Genomic DNA, 21473 nt, shown 5'->3' on the forward strand with positions numbered 1-21473 from the left:
GGAAATGTTCTGTGGATGGAACGCCACCCTAAGTATGCGGAGTGAACAGTGCGCCCCCATTTGGACGCTTTAGGTGTTGCAACATGTGCTGCAGCATTGCAGGGGAACATCATGTCCACTGCACACACACACACACACACACACATACACACACACGCAAGCGCAACACAAGGCATCAAAAGAATCCCGTTTTGTAAAGTTCATTATATAAAATTTATTTGAATGACAATATAAATGCAAATATAGCACTACAGTGATTTCCAAGGTACACCGTATCTTACCATATCAATATAGTATGGCACTCATATAATGGCCACTGTTTTTAGTAGACACACAAAACCAACAGATTCTGTAAACTAGTTTTGGAAACGATCCCTAGGGTTTTGTTATTAGTCCGTGGAAAAGGAACCATAGTAAGGTGATTCATTGGTATTTGAAATCAAAGGGGGCACAATATTGAGGATCTCTTTTTTTTTTTAAATTTTATTTTAGTGTAAAGAGTCTCTGCATGCATTGCACTTGCCCATTTCCTTCAACCTGGCTTGTGTTTGTTTGAAAATGGATGCCAATTGCCAAATAACGAGAAAACATGCGCAGGTGAAACTCAAACAAAAGGCCAAGCAGGGACTCTCCAACACTTAGGTAGGTCTTTTTCTCACTGTGTGTACATTTTGGTGCTATCTATCATATAAACAACAACGACCAAGAGACATTCAAGCGCCTTAATGCTTTTTACAGTAGGGCTCACTCTTCAAAGTACAAACTCCAGTTCACGTGGCTTTCAGAGATGAAAAGAAAAATGTGACAATAAGCACTACAGTAGAATATTCACCTTGTTTCCTCATGTACAGTTGATGAACAACATCAGTAGTTCAAGATAGCAGCAACGAGACGACAAGCTGTTCAAATCTGTCCACAAATAAACATTATTGTAAAAAAAAACAACAACTCAAAAAGCATAAATAAAACTGATCTTAAAGGGAATCTTGCATAAATAAACTGTTGGACCTTTCTTTCGAGGGCTTTTACTGTTTGTTAGAACTCTAAGTAACGCAAGGACTGGCTGCAGCAGAAGATAAAATACTCCTAGAAAAACAAACAAGTGAACAAAGTTTATACAGTATATGCTACATAATATGTATTGATTACAAGTATGAAAATGGAAATCATTGCTACATTTTGAATACAGTTGTACATCACTATTTACAGTACATTAGGTGTGTTGTGCAGATTGTTCCAGCATTCTGTTTGAGGTGATCAACACTTATAGTCCTATTAGTTGTACCTTATGGCACAGTCGTCTGATTCTATCAGTGATGACCTTTTTGTACCCTTTTGTACCTAAATTTGGCTGGATGTGCCATCTGTCACACCGAGAAACATCTTTATACAAGCACGCCGACTTCTGCTGTATGTCAAAGTCCAACATGTCTACACAACATTTGTACAGCACTGTATGTCTATTGTGACATGCAGAGAATGACACAGTAAATACGACTCGTTCAAGTCTTAAGATATGTACGTATATAGGCTAGAAGTTATGTCGCCCCCCGCGCCGGGAGCATATTGCTATAAAATTGCAAAAAAATGTCAAGGTGATTTACAAAGATTATGCAAACAGATACAGTAGGTAGCTTTTACACTTCGGCAATGATTATTTGCATCCACGACAACGATCTATTGATACCAAAACACTTGACAATGAGTCCGAACCTGTACTCACCCACAGAGCAGCTCTTGTCTGGCTGGTGCCTTCACGGCATTCCATTCTGTGAGTTGGAGAGAAAAAAATAAGAACGCTATGTGTCAAGTAGTCAGGAGGAAATTTGGCAATTCTCATCTCACCCTTTACTAATAGTGGTAATGATATTGGCAATTAGAACCCACTGAGGGGGACATTATAGCAAGATAACAGGGTAAGACATTGAAATCGTTTGATTAGCATCCCTGTTTATCACCTCAATGCTCCGTGTCCACAATCTGTCCTGCTCTGTGGAAGTGATGCAACCCCCACCATCGATCCCCACGTCTACTCTTGTCTAATGATACAACCACCTTCAGCTCATCTGTGTTGTCCTCACTGCTTTGTGTTTACACGTCAGATAGCCGTGTCCCATACAACGGCCTGTGGCCTTTGGCAAGGTGGCGTGCCAGTCTTGCGTGGCTCAGGTGTCCGTCTCCAGCTAGGGAGGATGGGCATGCTGTCCTGCTTGCACAGGCTTTTGTCAGGGCGCCGGTGGGCCTTGATCTCCTTGCAGAGGCAGCGTTTGCGCTCGATGACTTCCAGCAGCTTGCCGTCTCTCTGGGTCTGTGCGGCGGACGCAGCGGAGCCGGCGCTGCTGGAGGCGGGCTGACCCTGGGCCAGCTGGGCCAGCTGCTGGAACTGCAGCTGCAGGTGGTGCTGTTGCTGAAGCTGCTGGAGCTGCTGCTTTAACTGCAGCTGCTGCTGGTGGAGCTGAAGCTGCTGCTGCTGACGGGACACGCTGGGACTGCTGGGGTTGCAGGACGCTTGAGGCTGGGCCAGACTGTGCAGCTAAGGACACAACGAGACAAGAAGTTCATCAGTAAACACAAGCTACAGCGGTGATCCGCAATCACTGTGCCAGTTTGCTGTCAGAGATCGTCAGGTGTGCTGCGGGAAATGATCCAGTTTGACTTAAATTTCACAAATAATGTATCTGAGTTTGTCTGTCTATGCCAGTGATGCATGGTGACTGGCAGAACAAGGAAATGCTTTTCCACTGGATGGCAGGAAGTACGTGATTAACCTGTGCATCAACATGTGGAATAAGTCAGACAGCAGTTAATGGTGTGCCGTAGGATTGTTGATTGATATGTGTCTTGGCTCAGTAAAGGTCGGGAAACACCTGTCTTCAGAGTAGATCTTCAATAGGCGGAATGTCGTCTGGATTTTGGCCTAGATAACGGACCCATTATTCAATTATTTTGACATACACTTTAACTTTTTCTCACATTTACGGTAATCTTATTTTTAACTGGTAGTAAATGTTAAAAACCCAAAACAGACCCATCCCAATACATACTGTATAAACTGCACATTTTGGAGTGGCCTTTTATTGTGGCCAGCCTAAGGCTCACCTATGCAATAATCATGCTGTCTAATCGGCATCTTGATATGCCACACCTGTGAAGTGCCTGAATTATGAATTATGAATGCTCACTAACACTTACTCGATTGTAGGTAAGACTTCTAAGTTCCTTAAAGTTGTGCCGAACGTACCGCAAGCATTACATCCCTCCTTCTTCCTGTCCTGAGTACGTAAGCTAAGCCTGGCGTGACACCAGTTACGTTGTCACCCGTTACCTGTCAGCTAATGGTAGCAATTTGGCAAAGTTTAGCTACTAATGTTTGCTGCCAATGAATGTAGAGCCTGTCATAACAACATGACTGAAAATTGCTGACTGCTTTTGTGTGTGTGTGTGCACGCACCGAGGACGTGAACGTGAACACCAGGTAGCAGAGAGTGACCAATCATGTTATCCAGGCCGAAAGACAATTTACTGCAATTTTCATGCAGTTTCAATCATAAATGTGAAAAATGTAGACCTTTTTTTGTACAATGTGTTCTTTTAGATGACTATTGGTAACATATGCTTGCCAGTGATGGTGTTCTTATATTTTTTGGTTGGAAAAAGGGTTGACATACAGCAGTTTAATTCTTCATTTTGGACAAGTGGGAACAATTTTGAGACGTCCTGCTCCCGTCTTTGGGATGAACTAAAACAGAGTCCACAAGTCCTCTCACATGTCATTTTGTTTCATTCCTGTCGTTATGCTGGCTAGGTGTCCTGATACTTTTGCCCATACAGTGCAGCCAGCAATGGACTCACTTTGAAAACTCACTGACCACAACTGCAGTTCCTGCAGACATCCACCAGGATGTAGCACCACTTCATCTGTTCCTCGTTGAGGAAGAGCCAAGCAGACGCATGCAGACGTCTCTGCAGCACACTCCAAGTGCGTCAGCAATTGCCATGCCACCAGAATCCCGCTAAATATGCTGCAGCCCACTACGCTACAACAGCGTGTTCTGTCCGCCGCTATTCTCACACATTTCAACGCTCACATGGCAGCCTGCGTCATATACCTGCTCTTATTCTTTTGTTACAAGCCCAAAAAATTATTCTGCTCAGTGGGCATATCTAGCAGCTATAAATAGACCTGCAGCAGCGCTGTCTCTAGAAGGAGGGGAGGCAATAATGAGGACAATATTAATGTTCACTCTGAATGAAGTTAATAGAGTCTGGAGTTATAAGGCCGACACTCATATATTCACCTGGTTCAAGGCTTCTCTTGCTGGTAGACTGCTCTGCCTCTGGACGTCTCCTCCGCCTACCTGTCTCATTCCAGCAGCAGAGGAGGAACGGCCCAGCCGCCCCACTTCTGCAAAAGACACCAATGTCACACTGCATGCCTTCTAATGAAAACACTGGAATATTATGATTCAGGTTAACACATGAGGGTGTGAATGTTTGGCTAGATACCCATGTGGGCTGTACATTGTGTTCCTGCTGTATACTGACCTATTAGGTATGTTAGCATCCCTTTACTTCAACTTAAATTTAGCTTTACTTTGGTCTGATTTTCCTTTTAGGGTAATGACGGTGGAAACCTGAAGCTGAATGCACCTGAAGTTGTACAATTTTGACGAAAATGTGACCTGATTCACAAGACCTCAGTAATAATTGCAGAGTTGGTAGCGAACAAAGCGGCTCTTAGAGTCGAGTCTTTGAAATGAAAGAGCAGAGACGGCTCCCGCCTGGAATACATGATAGTAATTTGATATAATGTGTGTTTTGTACATTAATACATTCATTTTACTTATTTATTTTTGGTAAAACAGTCAAACTTCAGTTTTCGTAAGCCCCAGTTTTCATATGATTCCTCCGTTCTTGTACGTTATTAAAAGAAACAAACTAGTCCGTTTGCCCATTTCTGAAATCAAGTGCCCAAAGCACTCTATGTGTTGCTGACTCACTGTACGTGCATTTTTTTATTGCGTATGACTGCTAAATAACACGCCATGGGGCCAAAGAAAGTTTTAAGTGCCAGCACTTTGATAAAGAAGGTGAAAAACACGATAGAATTCAATCTCGCCAGGTTGTACGGGAAATCCGCATTCATCCATCCAAGTTCCATCCATCCATAATTATTTTGCATGTCAAACTATCATTATAAAAATTAATTATAAAAAAATATTTTTGTTAATATTTTACTGAATTGTATTTACATTATTTCCTGTGGGGAAAAAAATAATGCCTCAGTTTTCGTTTTGTTTTTTGGTAGAGCTTTGGAACTAATTACAAACAAAAACTGAGGTACCACTGTACATTAATTTAAGAAACAAAAAAATCCGAGGTGCCAACCAAAGGGTGGCTCTTTTTAGTGAGCCGGAATTAACATAATTCGTGCTTTGCGTTTTTATTTAGCCTTTTGTGGCTTTTTATGACATAGTTACGTTAGCAGACTTATTCAAAGCAGTATGCATTGCTTTACTATTAACAGTGGCTAACTTATTTTTGCACTTGTTTAGCGGTCCTTAGCAGTTTTTTTCTTTACTGTTAAAGCTTACTGTTAAACACTTTTATCTCTGTGTGATTTAGGCCTGTCACAAAAAACACAATAAAAAACACAATATATAAAACAGGCTGGATGACAAGAGGGTTCACTCTGTGCATCTGTCTCAACACCTGGGCTATATAGCGGAATGAACAGAGTGAGTGAACTCTGTGAGTCATTCAGTCTCTTTGTCCCAGCGGGGAGCGGCGGGGCTGTGAGCGAGTGCACGCACACGTGTGCTAGGCTATCAAATTCTTTCTTTGTGCCTGTTCAGATCATGTTTTATACACGATCTGATGTCACTTTCAGCTCGTTTGTGCATTTTGTGACATGAAAAAGTTATTATATTATCGCAGATTAGCAGATGCAGTGCTCTATTTCTATTATTTACTATGAGAAAATGTGCTTTCCAAAAAGAATTCCGGATTAAACCAGAGGTCGACCAGCGTCCCGGGATGGATTGAGGATTGAGGAATGTGTGTGCCAGTGAACGCTTCCTTTCCTGGCTCTGCATGAATGAAAGCATTGCTCTGATTCTCAAGGTAAGCGGCATGTCAATCTGAGGAAGCTAGAAGGATGTGCAGAATTACAAAAAGACTCTGAGGATTCAGAGCTGTTAGACTTTTATGAGAGATGAAAGACTTGCTGCTTGTTAAATTCTCCTTTAAATTATGGCTAGTTTCATATGAGGTCAAATAAAAGCAGACCAAAAAAACCACAGTGTAGATATATAAGTGCTTATGTCAACAAGGAACACTGCTCACCTCCGTTGCGACAGGCAGGAAACGTCTGGCAGGGAAGAGGCATCCCAACTCTGGGCAGGGCTCTGAACCCCGTGCTGCTGTCTGCACCCGCCATCGACTCACTGTGACCAAGAGTCCTGCTGGTGGCGCCACTGAAGTGCAATGGGATGCTTGAAGGCCCCCCACGCAGCCCCATTCCAAACTCTTCCTTATCCATCCTCGATAAGGCATCGGCACTGCCATTCCAAGTCCGTGCTTCTTCTTCTGTCGTAGGGAGAGACACCGTGAACATTACTGTTACATTAAAATAAAATGACCTCTGACTTACTTTCGGTTTCCCTGCTTCCATGGCTGAAGGATAATTTCCTCTGCATGGGCCAGTAAGAGCCTTCATCAGCAGCTAAGCTAGCGCTGCTGTCCCATGGCATGAAGCCAGATTTGGACTCGTTACCCTTGGATAGCCCCTCGCCAAGGCCGGTGAGGCTGGAGGGCTGCAGCGACGGCGTCTGGGAGCTTCCTCTCAAGCTCTCGTAAGCCGGTGGTCTCCGAAAACCTCCGGAGGGGTAAGTCCACAGCAGGGGGCTGTCAGAGGATGGCGGCTTGTAAGCTGGAAGGCCATGAGGGGTGTGAGAGCGCAGATGAGGACGGGAATGAGGACGCTGGGATGAGGACAGGGGCGTTGGGGTCGAGCTGGTGCTGCTTTGAGAGGTTTGACTACTTGTGGACAGAAGAGTATCCAGTTGCAAAGAATGCGGACCTCCATCCCGGTCCCAGTCCTTATCTCGCTCTCTGTCCTTGTCTCTACCCCGATCCCTATCCCTTTCTCTGTCTCTGTCTCGGTCCCTATCCTTGTCTCTGTCCTTATCCTTCTCTCCTTTGTCTGTCTTCAAGAGGAAGCTAACAGACTTCCCTTCCTTGCCCGTACTTGAAGTTTGGGTCTGCACGGTGGCCTGGGTGGAAGTCTGAGAGCTGCTCTTGGTAGGAGCAGGAGAGTCTCCCCGCTCTGGCTTGCGATAGTGATGGTAGTGTGAGGGCCGATGGTGAGGGTGGTGATGGTGATGGGAGAAAGGTGACGTCGATTTGGAAGAAGGAGGCAGGGGTGTTGAGTGGCTCCTTGCTCTGAGTCCAGGAGCTGGTCCCAACTGGGAATCTCTGCTGTGTTTCTCTTGAGGCGTTACACTTCCCCCCAATGGCTCTTTGGAGCCTGATGCTGGAACGTTGGAGGAAGCTGGAGAGGAGGAGGAGCCAGCTTGAGTGGTCACGCTGGGGGTTTGAGCCCCCATTTTAGAGGAGGCAGAACCCTTGTTTTGCATGCCAACTCCACTGGATGCTGCAGCCGGTTGAGGGAAAGCCAGCAGTGGGGGCCGATGCTGGAGAAGATTCGGGAAAGGTGCTGGGATCTTTGTGTTCGACTCAGGCTCGCATTTGCTTCCTTGCAGCAGGTAGGGTGTAGGAGCTCGTGGGGTGTGGGGGCTGGTGGATAAGACCTGGGGGACAGGAGTAGAGGAAGCGGAGGAAGGTAAGGGGGACGAATGGGAGATGGAGACGGTAGCTTTGGGTTTGGAATAGGAAGGAGAGGAAGAGGAGGGTCTTGGTAGTGAGGAGGAGCTACTCGAGGGTGAGGGGGCAACATGGTAGTGTTTGGAACTTTTCATTTTGTCATGTTTGCTAGGCAGGTGTCTGTGTGACTCTCGGTTCTCTTGCAGCGGGTATTTCATCTCTTCGTAGATGGCCTCACTCTGGTCCGAGTCCGAGTCGGGCGTGGTGGCTACAGGGGTGACAGGGTGGGGCGTGGCAGTCTGGCTCTCTCTGGTAAACACTTGACCCACCATCTCTATATAGACTGGCTCGTCATCCCCGTCTCCCGTTTGGATCTGAGAGTCGGTTCCCTGGAAAGGGAGGGATGCGGCAGATGGAGGCACGCGTGAAGGAAGTGGGTCAAAGGAGAGCTGGGTGCTGGGACTTCTCTTGGGCTTTAAAGGAGGCACCTTTTTTGAGCCAATATCTCCGGAGTCGGACTTCTTCATGGCTGCGGGAGTAGAGAAAAATATTTTAAAAAGGGATCATCTTGTGAGTACATTGTGCCCTAGGAAACACGCTTCAAACCATTTTTCTTCTCTGAGTGCTTGGACTGTGAATGGGAGGGCGGGGGAGGCGGCGCCGTCTCGGGAGGTCCTCGGCTGTCAGCAGATGAAGAGCTGAGGCGAGTGCTGGGGTGACGCTTGGGTTTGGCCGGCGGGCATCGGCCACCATGTTGGGATTGGCTGTCAGAGTAATCTCCGTTCTCAAGACTTGCGTCCCCGGCACCGACCGCATGGCAGGACTGCGAGCGAGGCGCCATGGCTGAGGCACACGAGTGAGGAGAAAGATCCTGGGAGGCCGGCATGGTCATGAAGCCCATTCTGAAGTGGCGACGGAACGAGGCCAAGTCTCTGACTTTGCCAACAGTCGCTGATGGGTCATTTTGAGAGGAGCTGCAGTTTAAGCAGAGAGATAACAAATCAAGGCATGAAAGAAGCATCAAAAACATAAATTCACTCCATGTTATGTTTGTGACTCCCCCTCTTTCTGGTCTTCTAACGACATCTCTGCCTGGAGGGCTTTCTAGCGCAAAAAGGAACACCCTGGAGTCACCTCCATCGTTCACATTCATGTTTTTTTCCATCTACGCTGCTCTCAAACGCACTTAATTAGGAAATCAATTCCTCTGTCAAAACAGAGTACTCTTACTCTTCACTGTGCTGAAGGAATTCACACACTCTTTATACTCTCAACCCACATCTGTTTTCTGCTCTCAGCTGTTACCATGGAAATGTGCCTCTGTTGTGCGTTTGATGCTTTCTCTCTGAAATCGAGGAATCATTACTGGCGCAAGCTCCCAAAACAATAAATAAAAGCAAGCAGGATCCGACAAAGTGAGCAATGGCTGCTGTTTTTTACGCTTTTGACTGACAGCGCTTTCTTCCTTGAACACCAATTTCCATTGATAACTGGATTCTGAATGCACACAACTTCGTGAGGCTTACAATGTGGTACCCGTGTTGTTTTAAAATTCATAACTGATCTGATTCTAGATATTTGTACCATGGCCTGGAAGTGCAACACACTTTAGCAAACCGTTAAACATTTCAAAAGACAAAACGCATTTAGATTTCACAAACACATACATACAAATATGTATTAATGCAGACCAATTTGCTGTAAAAAGGCAGATAGATGTTAGAAGCCTTTTCCTGAAGATAAGCGTTCAATCCCTTTCCGGTTTGTGTGATTGTAATACAGTATGTCACGTCTTTTCTTATGTATTTTCTGGCACGTTCATTCGTTTCGTGTTGTGTTTGTTTTCTGAAATGTGCATTTGTTTCCTTAAAAGTAAAATTGTTTCACAGTTTGTCAGTGTTTTGCACATCGCAGCCACTGTATATTTGCACTATAGTAGTGACAATATGTTTTTATTAGGCCTAAAAAAAAAAAAAGTGACAGTTACTCCTCAGCGGTACGCATAAAGGATGAATGGCGTGGTCGTAGACAACCACGTATCCCACTGCTTGCTTGTGTTCTGTATGAACCAAAAAAATGTCAGCAAAAAAAGTGAGCTTATGATATGCTGTACCATCTACTAAGCACACAAAAATTGGAACGTGATCCAAAGTGTGTTGTGTGCACACACAAAAATCTCTGCAGCAGACAGAGAACAACAACACTGAATCCCCCCCCCCCCGGTGGAATACAATTATCATACCAATTGTCCACTAACCAACCTCTCAGAGATGGCCGCTATTGATGTCGTCTCTAGGGATGTGATGCTGCTATACACTACTGTACAAACAGCGCATGTTTAAAGAACTGCGATGCCTTGCAAACAGGTTTACATCTTCTCACAAAATCCCATCAAACGGCTATAAAATTCACACACTCGTCCAACATATTCCATTTTGTTTTGATCACATCTCAGTGATGGCACAGGGGACACATCCGCATATTAACATCTGTGCCTACAGTGGGAGCGGTTCGACGCGTGTGAAGTGTGCAGTTAAACAGCTCAAATGAGCAATTATTACACAGCAATATATGGCTATGGGTCATGCAAATCCATCCCTGCGGTGCAGTGAAGCACGGAGGAAGACAACTAGAGCTTACAATATGTGGCCAACACTGCAGCTCGAGCTCAGGTTGCTCATCACGGAGAGCGTGGCGCTCCTGTTTGTCTTCCTCTTCACATCACTGTGTGTGTTTACGCCATCGGATTCCTATGGAGATGTACTCCTCACATTGGACACACATACTACAAGGCCAAATTTAGACCAGAACAGAGGCTGAGTGATTCCTCCAGGCTTCTTCAAGTGCATTTTATCCTTCTACTCTACAAAGCGAACGAAGCTCATCTTGGAACACTCTTGTGGGTTTTTTTTCCCCCTTAGCTTTACTTTAGGGTAATTTATATGAACAACCACTCCACATAAATTATGTATATCAAGAAAAAAGGCCCGTTGTTGTTCCATTGTGTTGTGTATTTGACCTGGAGGAGTAGCGCTTTATCCATATGGTGTTAAGTTGAAATGGACACCACACACCTCACATTAAGGCAATCAAACCACATGATTTCCTCCAGCAGGTCAGCACAGACAGAGAGTGATACAACTGTAATTCATTGGAATGAAATAAAAGTATGCTATATCAATTAGTAGAAATGTAAAATAACAATTACAATTTTTGAAACAATTCATGCCAGTTTTTTTAAAAAGGCTTGTAATGTACTAGAACAAATTTTCATACCTGTGAACCCTCCCGTTTTCACCGGGAAACTACCATATATTGCATGTATTGCCCTGCTTTCCCGGCGCCGTCCTGTTTTAATAGCTTGCCTTATTTCTCCTATATTTTAACTTTCATGTAAAAATATTTAAAAATCCGGGCTGCTGGTGGAAAATCTGGTGAAAGACCAGCACTTTACCTCATTTTCCGGAAAATGTCCCATATTTCAAATGCATCTGTATTTTGCATATTTATAATATAAGGACTTTATTAAACAATACATATTCTGAATTTCATACATATTTTTGGATGTCTCCTTGACTTGCCTTATCTGCAGCTCTGACAACGAGTCAAATCATGCTGTATATTCAAATGAACACACACCAAAAAATTCTGTACCAGGAATGGCATGAGCACGGACCGAAATCTAACTGAAAATGTGTGGCATGATCTGAAGAGGGCTGTACACAGGAGATTTCAATCTCTCCTTTCAATCTGACAAACTGGGAGAGCTTCTGTGAGGAAAAAGTGGACAAATCTGAGCAAAGTGTAAAACATGAAAAGGTACTTGTGATGGAAAATCACAAAATCACATTGTGTAATCCATGCAACTTGATTGGATTCTCAGCAGGAGGTTGGCTGTATTGGGGGTGACAAGCACTTGGGGAGTGTAAGGAGGGTACCATTGTTTGATCAGGCTTCCTCTTAGGCCCTGTGCACACTGTTTTGGTTTGGGTTTTTTGGCTGGTTGAAGAAAAAAAAATCCCATCCACACAGTGTCACAGTAAATAGTCACATCCACACAGGAATGGATGACTGGGTGAAAACAATGTAATACAGTACATCTCTCCTTCTGGGGCTGAGCTCAAGCGCTCCCATAGCAGCCGTCGGCCAATGAACTGCTCTGCTGGGAGTAACGCATTATGGGTAGAAGTTAAAATAGATATTGTTATTTCAAACTTGTATTGGTACATGTTTGTATATTTATTAAGTATACCTTTTGAGTGTTATTTGTAAGATGACACCGTGAGTCAGACTGTTACATTGAGTAATAACCTCCTGCGTTTTCCAATGGGTTGAGACGCTCGTGAGTTTTCTCATAGCTCATGATTTTATGACGTGGACATGTGCGGCTTATAGTCCGGTTCGGCTTATATATGTATAAATCTGTTTTTCTCTCTAAATTTAGTGGGTGCGGTTTTAACGCCAGTGCGTCTTATACACCGGAAATTACGGTACTTCTGTGAGTCACTTTGGCGTATAAAACAAAAAAATATCAGGACAATGTCGATTGGGTTGAGTCATGCCAGTCTAAATATTAATAGGGGTCCATGATAATTATCGGGCCAATATGAGGAAAGATGGCATCATACTGACTATGTGATAACTATGTGATAACATAAAAAAATTATTCAGACAACCAATACAAAAATTTTAAAAAGGGTGCTGTGGGTGGGTTAGGATGAGCAAATCAAACGCTCCTTTTCTGTGACGCTCAACAAACGGCTTGTTGTATCTTCCTCTGAGCTCACTTGTAAACAAACGCAGTGTCGATCGTGTGGGACTTCTCACGGCATTTCGCCAAATGCTGTGCAAACATTCCACAATGAGGAAAAAAAAACTCAAGCTTCAACCTATTCCATCAAACCTTATCAGCCACATGAAACGCCAGCATCACCACAACGCCCAAGGCTTGTTCCTATCACTGCGCCATTTAAAAAGTGCAAAAAACGTTTTCCAGAGACAACCCGAGGGCTAAAGCGATCTGTGATTTCATCATGGAAATGATGCTGCAGGATGACCAGCCCTTTACCATTGTTGAAGATAAAGGCTTTTGCCGGATAGTAAACCCCTTGGAGCCACGGTTTGTATTTCTGAGCCGCCGCTAGTTGTTTTATGTTTTGTTAATAGTAGTGATGTCATGGTATTTGGTAACGACAAATCTACAGGTACAGAAAGCTCTGCTTCTTCCTACTAAGCTCTGCTTCTTCCTACTCCTTTTGAACATGTGGAAATGTGACAAGTGATGTATACTGAAGTGAAATGAAATGTTCAAATAAATCAAATGAGGTACAGTACTACAACATCGTACTACTTTAAGGACGTTTACCTATCCTCTCAATACTCATTTCGGAATGTAAACATTCTTTGTAAAATGTTGAACTATCCTCACATAGCGCTTATCATCTTATTTCTAAAGACATTCAACTCTCATACTGTACTGTACAGTCGCTAGCAGATGTTGAGGTAAAGCCGTCTTGAATTCTGAACGGAGCTATTTATGATAAGTCATGATCTCATCGCCTGGCAAATGACACAGTGTGTGCGTTTCTATCACAAAGACATCTTCATCAGTAGCAATTAATCATAAACATTTAATGTAATAATGTTCTAGCTCATGGTCCAAATGAGTGTTCCCCCCACCCCCCGCCCCATAAATGTCCCATTAGTCCCACTGTGCAAATAAAACACTGGCATGAAAGATGGTGATTTTGCCACCTTTGACCCAATCATGTGGAAGGAAACAGGAGGGAAATAACACAAGATGAGGTCATCAGCTGATCCCAACAACATTTCTTAGTGGATTTAGCTTCCTCATTAGGACTGTGCTGACGAAGATGTTGCTGGGGAAATACAGTGTAGATCACGGTGCCCCTAGCAGCTAGGCGTCCCATTTCTTATCTACCTTTCTGGGCCAATGTTCACGAGTGGTTTGCGTTCAAACAACTGAATGTGCTCAAAGAGATGAGAACATGCAATGTGGTGTCAGAGCAATCCGTCATGTCTTGTGGAAAAGTCGTAGGTTAAGGTTGCGCGCTGACATTGAGTGTGCGAGTGTCCTCATTGTGACGGGCCTCACTGACACATTTGACACAACACATGACACTTTAATTGATGGCCTTAAGTTATGGCTTGTCTGCGACGTAGCTCTACACTTGTGATTCGTCTTTTGTCACTGGGAGTGAGAATGTGACTCTAATACGCTCTTTAGGTCTGTGACGATACAGTTAGTATTGCTGGGATACAAATATAGATATTAGACTGTGTTACCGTGGTAACCACAGTCAACATCATCATGTGCTACATCTGTATGTGACGAGTTCGAGCCACCAATGAAAATATGTTTTATGACCTTGGGTCTGTGGCACTGTCAGGAGTGGAGCTAACCGCGCTTACTTTCTTTTAAGAAATCTGTTCTTCCGCATACACTTGGTGCTGATTATTGACAATACATGTCTAATTTTGTAGAAATGAGTGTTGTTGACACATGCGGCTCAAAAATTTGCCATTAAACTCTGAATTTGTTGCAAAATATAACGCTTTTGCGAGCGTTGCTATCTGAAAAAAAGAAAAAATACTTATTGGAGACTTACATGAGACGACTGAATTGCAATTTTACTAGTATTTGAGACGATCCCACTTTTATCCCGGATCCAAATAAACAAACACAAACTTCCATCTTACCTTTCTGCCTGTTTGAAAAATAATAAAAGCGCACGCACGACATACAGTAATGAGATTTCTGCTGCCAAATAATTCTCTGGATTGAGTTTTTATGTAATACTTAACCAAATGTTTTTTCTTGCTCCAAAACCATGTTTAATTGGACATAACATTAGGTACACCTTAGAACTGCAACAATTAACCAATGAATTAATGGTTAATTGATTACCCAATGAAGCGACAACTATTTTGGTAATCAATTAATGTTTTTTTGACTTAAATATGTAAATATCCTCTGATTTCAGGCTCTCAAATATGAATCATTTTTTAAATTAAGTTAGTCATCCATGAAAGCAGACCCTATTACCTTTGTGTTTTAGCCAAAAGAAGATATTCACACATGTCAGCTTTGACCTTGGAAAACCAACCATTAACTGGAGGTGTGTGCTTCATGTTCATTTGGTCCATCTATGGTCTAACCGATTACTCCATTAACTGGAGTAAAAAATGATCATGGTTGTATTTTTGTGTATATTTATTGTTTTACTGAAGCTATTTGATGTTTTATTATTTAACATTATTTTAAGAGAATATTCAAGCGGCAACCTGCTTTGCAGTTCAAATCTTCTATTTCTGAATAAAGAGGCGTAAATTTAAAATGTTTGTTTAATCCGATTACTTGATTAATAGAAAAAAATGATGGACCGATGAATCAGTTATTAAAATACTAGTTAGTTGCAGCCCTAGTCCACCTGCACCATACAATACAGATCCAGTACACATACAGTGGAACCTCGGCCCGTCCCAGTTATCATGATTGGTCGTCATAACTTAACTTAATAGAAACATTTATTCGGTTAGCATCCGTTTCAGTTAGTGTCGGACCTTTTGGAACGAACTAATGAATGAATGAACCACGGTTCCACTGGATTTTAAGTAGAAAAAATAATACACAAATTCTGTTTTTTTTTTTACATGCTTTAGATTAATAAGTCAAATCAAATCAAACTTTATTTAAAAAGCGCTTTTCATTTGAAAACAATGCCCTGATAATCCCCACACGCATATGCACGCACATTTACCCATAGAATTTAAATATAGCAGAGCACAGACAGGCCAGGTGAGGAAACACTATCACAGGAGCCATCTGCACCAGGAGCCCATCAGACCGCAGCCACCAGGACCCCCTGCAGTCCCGACCGATAAAACCCTGATGCAGAGGACTCCCTCTGAGGAACACTGGGAGATAAAACCAATAAAGCTCATAAAGATAAAAATAATAACAATAAAAACACAGAAATAGTAAGCACTATGGTTAAAAATAAAGAGTGAAAATAAGAATACAAAATGCTATTAAGATTTTAAATAAACTGAATAAAAACAAGATAAAGGAAATAAAAAATAAACAGGACACCATTAGAGTATATATAGAATAAAATAGATCAAATAATAATAATAGAAGCCAGAGAAGCACTCGTGGAGCGCAGACCTCTGCCAAGCGCCATAGTTCCCCCATGTTGTGATTCACACCAAAATAATAATACATTTTGATATTTTGTAGAACCTGTGGCAAACTTGTCCTGTATTTTTTTTTTCCAAGGTGCTCCGACCATTTTTTTGTGGAGTTATATGCACAAATGCCGAAAACGGCCCTCTCTCGCGATGTTAAAGAATCTTTTAAAAAATTCCTGGATCCAGACGGTGATCCGGATCACCCCAAAAATGTAATCAGTTCTTTCATACAACCCATTTCCTGAACATTTCATCCAAATCCATTCGGAACTTTTGAAGTTATTTTGAACACAAACAAACAAACAAACAAACAAACAAACAAACAGATAAAACGCTGGCAAAAATCGTGCTGTGCAAAAGTGTTTTGTATTTTGGTTACCATAATTAACCATGACATGAAAAAGTCAAATTATTAGCAACATCACTCAGTGATGCAGTACAATTCCACTCCACTGTAGACTACAATCACAGTAATAAACATTTTGTTAAATGAATACTCCTCTGACGGTTTCAATAAAAAAAAACCCAAACATAATTAGCTTTTTAAAAGGAAGAATTTTTGATATGTCTTTTGTATTGGATCTTATTAAATGGTGCATGTGTATGCACTGGCTTCACATTTCACACCCCGCATCCATTATTTAAACAATCTATAAACAGATCAATTAAACATGGCCAAAAATTGTCCTTGACATAAATCCACGAGCTCGAAAGCGTGCCCTTTTATATTTTACATTCGAAAATCCCTTGCAACTGTTTAATGTTTCATCAAAGAATCCATCCATACATCATCTATGCACTGATTCCGTGCAGAGGCACAGAGGGGTCGAAACCAGCTGCCAGAAGGCTATAGATTCAGGTAAACCAAGCCAAGGCTAATTACAGAAGAAAAAGAATGACTGATTTTATGAAATTCTACATGAATGGGTGCTACTCAAAGATATATTGTCTTAAAGCATGAGCAAAAAACAGCAAAAGAACTTTGTACTGTTATTTCTGGGTCCTGCTGCTGGGAATAACCTGTTTGAGTTTTTTAAAACTCGCCTGTTTCTTAATCTTCACATCCGTCTCTGCCTCATAAATGGGATTTCTCTCCCGAGGCTGTCCCGATCTCAAACTGTCTGCCTTCGCCCTTCATTCGCCTCTTTTGTCCCCCCCTCTTGCGGCGAACACCCCCCACCGGCTGTGCGGTCCATCTCCGTTTGGTCTGGGTTCCATCCTTTTGTCCCAGTGCAACTTCACTCCTGACCCGGTCCTGTTTGGACTCGTGGTCGGTCATGCCTCCTCTGCTTTTATCACTCATCACATCCTCCCGTCCCACACGCTGTCCTGGACCCCCACTCGCAGTATGGCGTCAGGAAGTCCCGGACAACGCTTCTAAACAAGCCACAAATAACCTCAAACAACGTGCGGAACGAAAACCTCTTTTCTGAAACACTTACTGCAAACATGTGCTGCACAACATCCCCCTCACGAGCTCACAAACGCACCGTTGAAGATTGCCATTGTCACCAGCAAAGTGTGATGGCGTCGCCTTGCTGTCACCTGATTCAGAGTGTGCATGAACTCCCTCTGCTGTGATCTCATTAGCCCGCTTTGATGCCTGCATGTTTTCATCTTGTCCGTGTCGATGCAATTTGAATAAATCACATCCTGTTTGAGTCTTCCAGCGTGCTGCCTGATTTGACAATATAAGGAGAAAATGTATTGCTGTTGTCTCAAGACAAGTTGGGAGATTCCCCAAACACGACTACACTTTACACTTTAACCCTTATCGGACATGGGAGCGTATTTGGTAACTATTGTTTTAGTCGCATGGTGGCCTAGTGGTTAGCATGTTGGCCACACAGTCAGGAGATCGGGAAGATCTGGGTTCGACTGTCCATTTTGGGCATCTCTGTGTGGAGTTTGCATGTTCTCTCCGTGCGTGGGTTTTCTCCGGGTACTCCGGTTTTCTCCCACGTTCCAAAAACATGCATGTTAGGTTAATTGGAGACTCTAAATAGTCCATAGGTATGAATGTGAGTGTGAATGGTTGTTTGTCTGTATGTGCCCTGCGATTGGCTGGCAACCAGTCCAGGGTGCACACCGCCTCTCGCCCAAAGTCAGCTGGGATAGGCTCCAGCATACCCCCGCGAACCTATGAAGACAAACGGCATAGAAAATGTATGGACGGATGGACCCTAATGAGGACAAGCGGTAGAGAACATGCTGTAGATCAGTGCTAATGGTAATGAAGACTCTGGTTGAGTTCCATTTCAGAGGCTTTACTTTGAAGCGCTGTAAAACTGAACATACAGATATCATTTCTCCGTGACATTCAACATAAACGAAATGCAAAACGAGATGTATAGCAAGCATGACATACCTTCGGGCAAACATTTTTCTACAGCTCAACAACACACAGGCCTGTCACACTGCACGTCCCAATGGCAGTATGCTACTTCCTGACAACGCCAATTCCACGAGGCCGAACTGAAAGCTGAAACATTTCTTTGGCCTTGTTCAGGCATGACGCACAAAGAAGGAAAGTTCATGTGAATTTGAGAACTGCACAACTTGGCCATAAGTTAATGATAACAGTGAAAACTGAAAGCAAATTCTTCCAATCTGCGCATTTATAAATAATTTGTATGCGCACCAAAAAGTAATGTGTTCTCCCTTGGCCTATATGCATTAGTGTTTCTCAACTGGGGGGTCGGGACCCAAAAGCGGGTTGCAGACCCATTTTGAATGTCTGATAGTCTGAAGTCTGTTTTTTAATTGTAAAATAAGATACAAATATTCTGTAAATATATTCCCACGTTAAGACCACACATTATTTACTGCCTCACACATATATAGTTGGTTCTCTTCCTTGATATTCACAAATACTAAATAAACAAATGTATGAAATTCATATGTTTCGAAGGCTATTTGTGAATAAAAGCAAATTAGTATGCTTACCTTTATAAAAATGGGTCACCACTTTAAGGAAGACTACTTTTTTTTTTTTACCCATCGTCTACAATCCTTATGTGAGACAAGAACACACGTCTTTCCCTTTTCTGTGCGTTCTAAATAGTGAAAAACTGTTAGCACAGAGCAGCTAACAATGCATGTACAGTAATGGGATTCACCTATTTCGCCGAGAAAGCCCTCTAAAAAAAACTTCCACAAACCTCTAACAATTTATATACAGTACATGCTGTATCCATGTAGTAACAAGTACCTTCAAGATAACATACAGTATTTTGCCGTATTTGGGTCATTTTAAGCATTATCGAAACTTCTTTCCTCGGCCTACTGATAGCATTAGCATAGTGGCTAATGCGACTTCTTTCAACAACAGCATGGAGAGCATGTTCTGAGTTTGCTGCCACTAATCATAGCAGACTGTGATGTTTGTTGCTTATTTAACAAACTTTAATTTAACAAATTGCTTCATTAGCACAACACCCTTACTCTCCCGTCGTTTCAACAACTGCGTGTATACTTCCGGTGAAGCATGAAGCCTTCTGGGTAATGTAGTGCACATGGACATTTACCAACGCAGAGTTCGCGAGAGTCGCCACCGATGACCACTTTGGGACAAATGAAGATCCAGAAGCCAGGCCGACATGGCAAACGATAGATTGGCTTTGTGCGTCTGGCAACGAGGACACTTCTCCAACAGATTGCATCACCCTGCAGTGGTATAAACTTTTTTCCATCACCTACCCAAAAGCGACTCGAAAAGACGCCCCATGCCAACTGGACCAGACGGACAACTGTTCTTCGAGTAAGTGATTGATTCTGCTCCATGGAGCACGCTCGATATCACAGCTCTATACATACACAGTCCATCTACGCAAGAAAAGTAGTTCCTCGGTGAGGGTTCCTTCAATAACAATGTCGCTATAGCTTGGTTAATATGCAGGTCACAGCATGTACAGCAAAGGGAAAGACGCTTGTTTTTGTCTCACATCAGGATTGTGTATGATGGGCAAAACTTAAAAAAAAAAAAAAAGGTGCAGTTTTCCTTTAATGGCCATGAGAAAATGTGGCTCCTAGGATAAGACCAGTTGAGCACCCCTGCGTCAGCACATAAAGTTGTGTTAAAAAACGTGTTGTCGTTTTTGCATAATCCTGCTAATGAACTAACTGAGATCGGATCCTAACCATATAACCTTGTGATCTTATTTTGGCAGTTGTAACTAGCGATGACGTGTATTTCTTTTTCTGCCCTCTGCATTGCTGGTATTTGTGCCTCTTGACATTTGCCTGACATTATAGTATATTTATATATATATATATATATATATATATATATATATATATATATATATATATATATATATATATATATATATATATATATATATATATACACACAGTATATATGTTAAGTAAGAAGTGCTGCTATGCAAATGTGTCCAGGTCTTTCTAGGCAACAAGCCTGACTTACTGAGTTGTGTTCGGAATACCAATTTGGGATGGAAACTGACTGAAGGTTTCTATCCCCCACTGAACTGAACCCTGATGTTATGCTGCATACATATTCTGCTCCACTCACCTTTTCTTGCTCCCATCCTGGTCTCTCTGCCTCCAGTCCAAACGGCTCTTGCGATACAGCAAGTTCATGTCGCTGCGGGGTCGTTCCACCTCGCAGCCAATCACAGCGCAGTGTAGCCGCTTGCTCCGCCTCTCTATGTCACGCAGGAAATGCTCGACTGCCACATCCTGGGCAGAGCCAGAGCTCATGGTACACAAGGAGGCCAGAGATGATGGGACGCGTTGTCACAAGGCCACCTTGTTGACGTCACCTAAATGAGAAGAAACAATGGCAGAAATGACTCGGTGATGTTTTACAAACCAAAGACTAATTACAGCACAACTTTACAACAGAACCTATAAAGTCGAACGCGCTGGCAGTCATACAATTTGGAATTTGACCAAAATTTTCACGAGGGGGTGGGAAAAAAAAGGCCTCCAGAGTCGTGCATGATGTCACGTGAGACATCACATCGCGTGAGAATTCAGCTCAGTCAGTGTGTTTGTGCTTCTTTGGGACTGATAACCATAGAAGCGAAAATGGAGCTTATTACAAAGCAGAAAACCACCGTTGCTGCTCAGTACAATCTAGCTGGTGACAATATGCATAAGTCCAATACTCTCCCTTTGCGCAATTTAATGAGATTGGGTTAGGAGCTCGGTCGTCCGGGAGGAGCTCAGAGTAGAGCCACTTCACCTTGACATCGAGAGGAGCCAGTTGAGGTAGCTCGGGCATCTAGTCCGGTTACCTCCCGGACGCCTCCCTAGTGAGGTGTTTTGGGCATGCTCAGCCGGCATGAGGCCCCGGGGTAGACCTAGGACACGCTGCAGGGGTTATGTCTCACAGCTGCCCTGGGAAGCCCTCGTTGTCCTCCCGGTTGAACTGGAAGAGTTTGCCAGGGACTTGGAAGTCTGGACTTCCCTAC

General features: G+C 43.0%; 1 protein-coding gene across 2 annotated transcripts in view; it reads right to left on the bottom strand.

Moving 5' to 3' along the window:
- Window positions 1-481: 481 nt before the first annotated feature.
- LOC129169285 (neuronal tyrosine-phosphorylated phosphoinositide-3-kinase adapter 1) overlaps window positions 482-21473 on the bottom strand; it is a 42072-nt gene continuing 21080 nt past the window's right edge. Inside the window, exons 2-8 of one of the 2 annotated variants that reach the window (XR_008566400.1) lie at window positions 20570-20819; window positions 8431-8798; window positions 6653-8353; window positions 6346-6588; window positions 4299-4405; window positions 1959-2533; window positions 482-1769 (exon numbers count right to left, since the gene is read on the bottom strand). Coding sequence is in view for 1 of the 2 variants with exons in the window: in XM_054755555.1 (XP_054611530.1) it covers window positions 2099-2533; window positions 4299-4405; window positions 6346-6588; window positions 6653-8353; window positions 8431-8798; window positions 20570-20757 (3042 nt within the window). In the remaining variant the exon portion in view is untranslated. Of the gene's footprint in view, window positions 2534-4298; window positions 4406-6345; window positions 6589-6652; window positions 8354-8430; window positions 8799-20569; window positions 20820-21473 lie in introns of both variants that reach the window. The other variant, XM_054755555.1, reaches the window with a different exon arrangement.

The sequence above is a fragment of the Dunckerocampus dactyliophorus genome, chromosome 16, assembly GCF_027744805.1.
Source record: "Dunckerocampus dactyliophorus isolate RoL2022-P2 chromosome 16, RoL_Ddac_1.1, whole genome shotgun sequence".
Classification (NCBI taxonomy): domain Eukaryota; kingdom Metazoa; phylum Chordata; class Actinopteri; order Syngnathiformes; family Syngnathidae; genus Dunckerocampus; species Dunckerocampus dactyliophorus.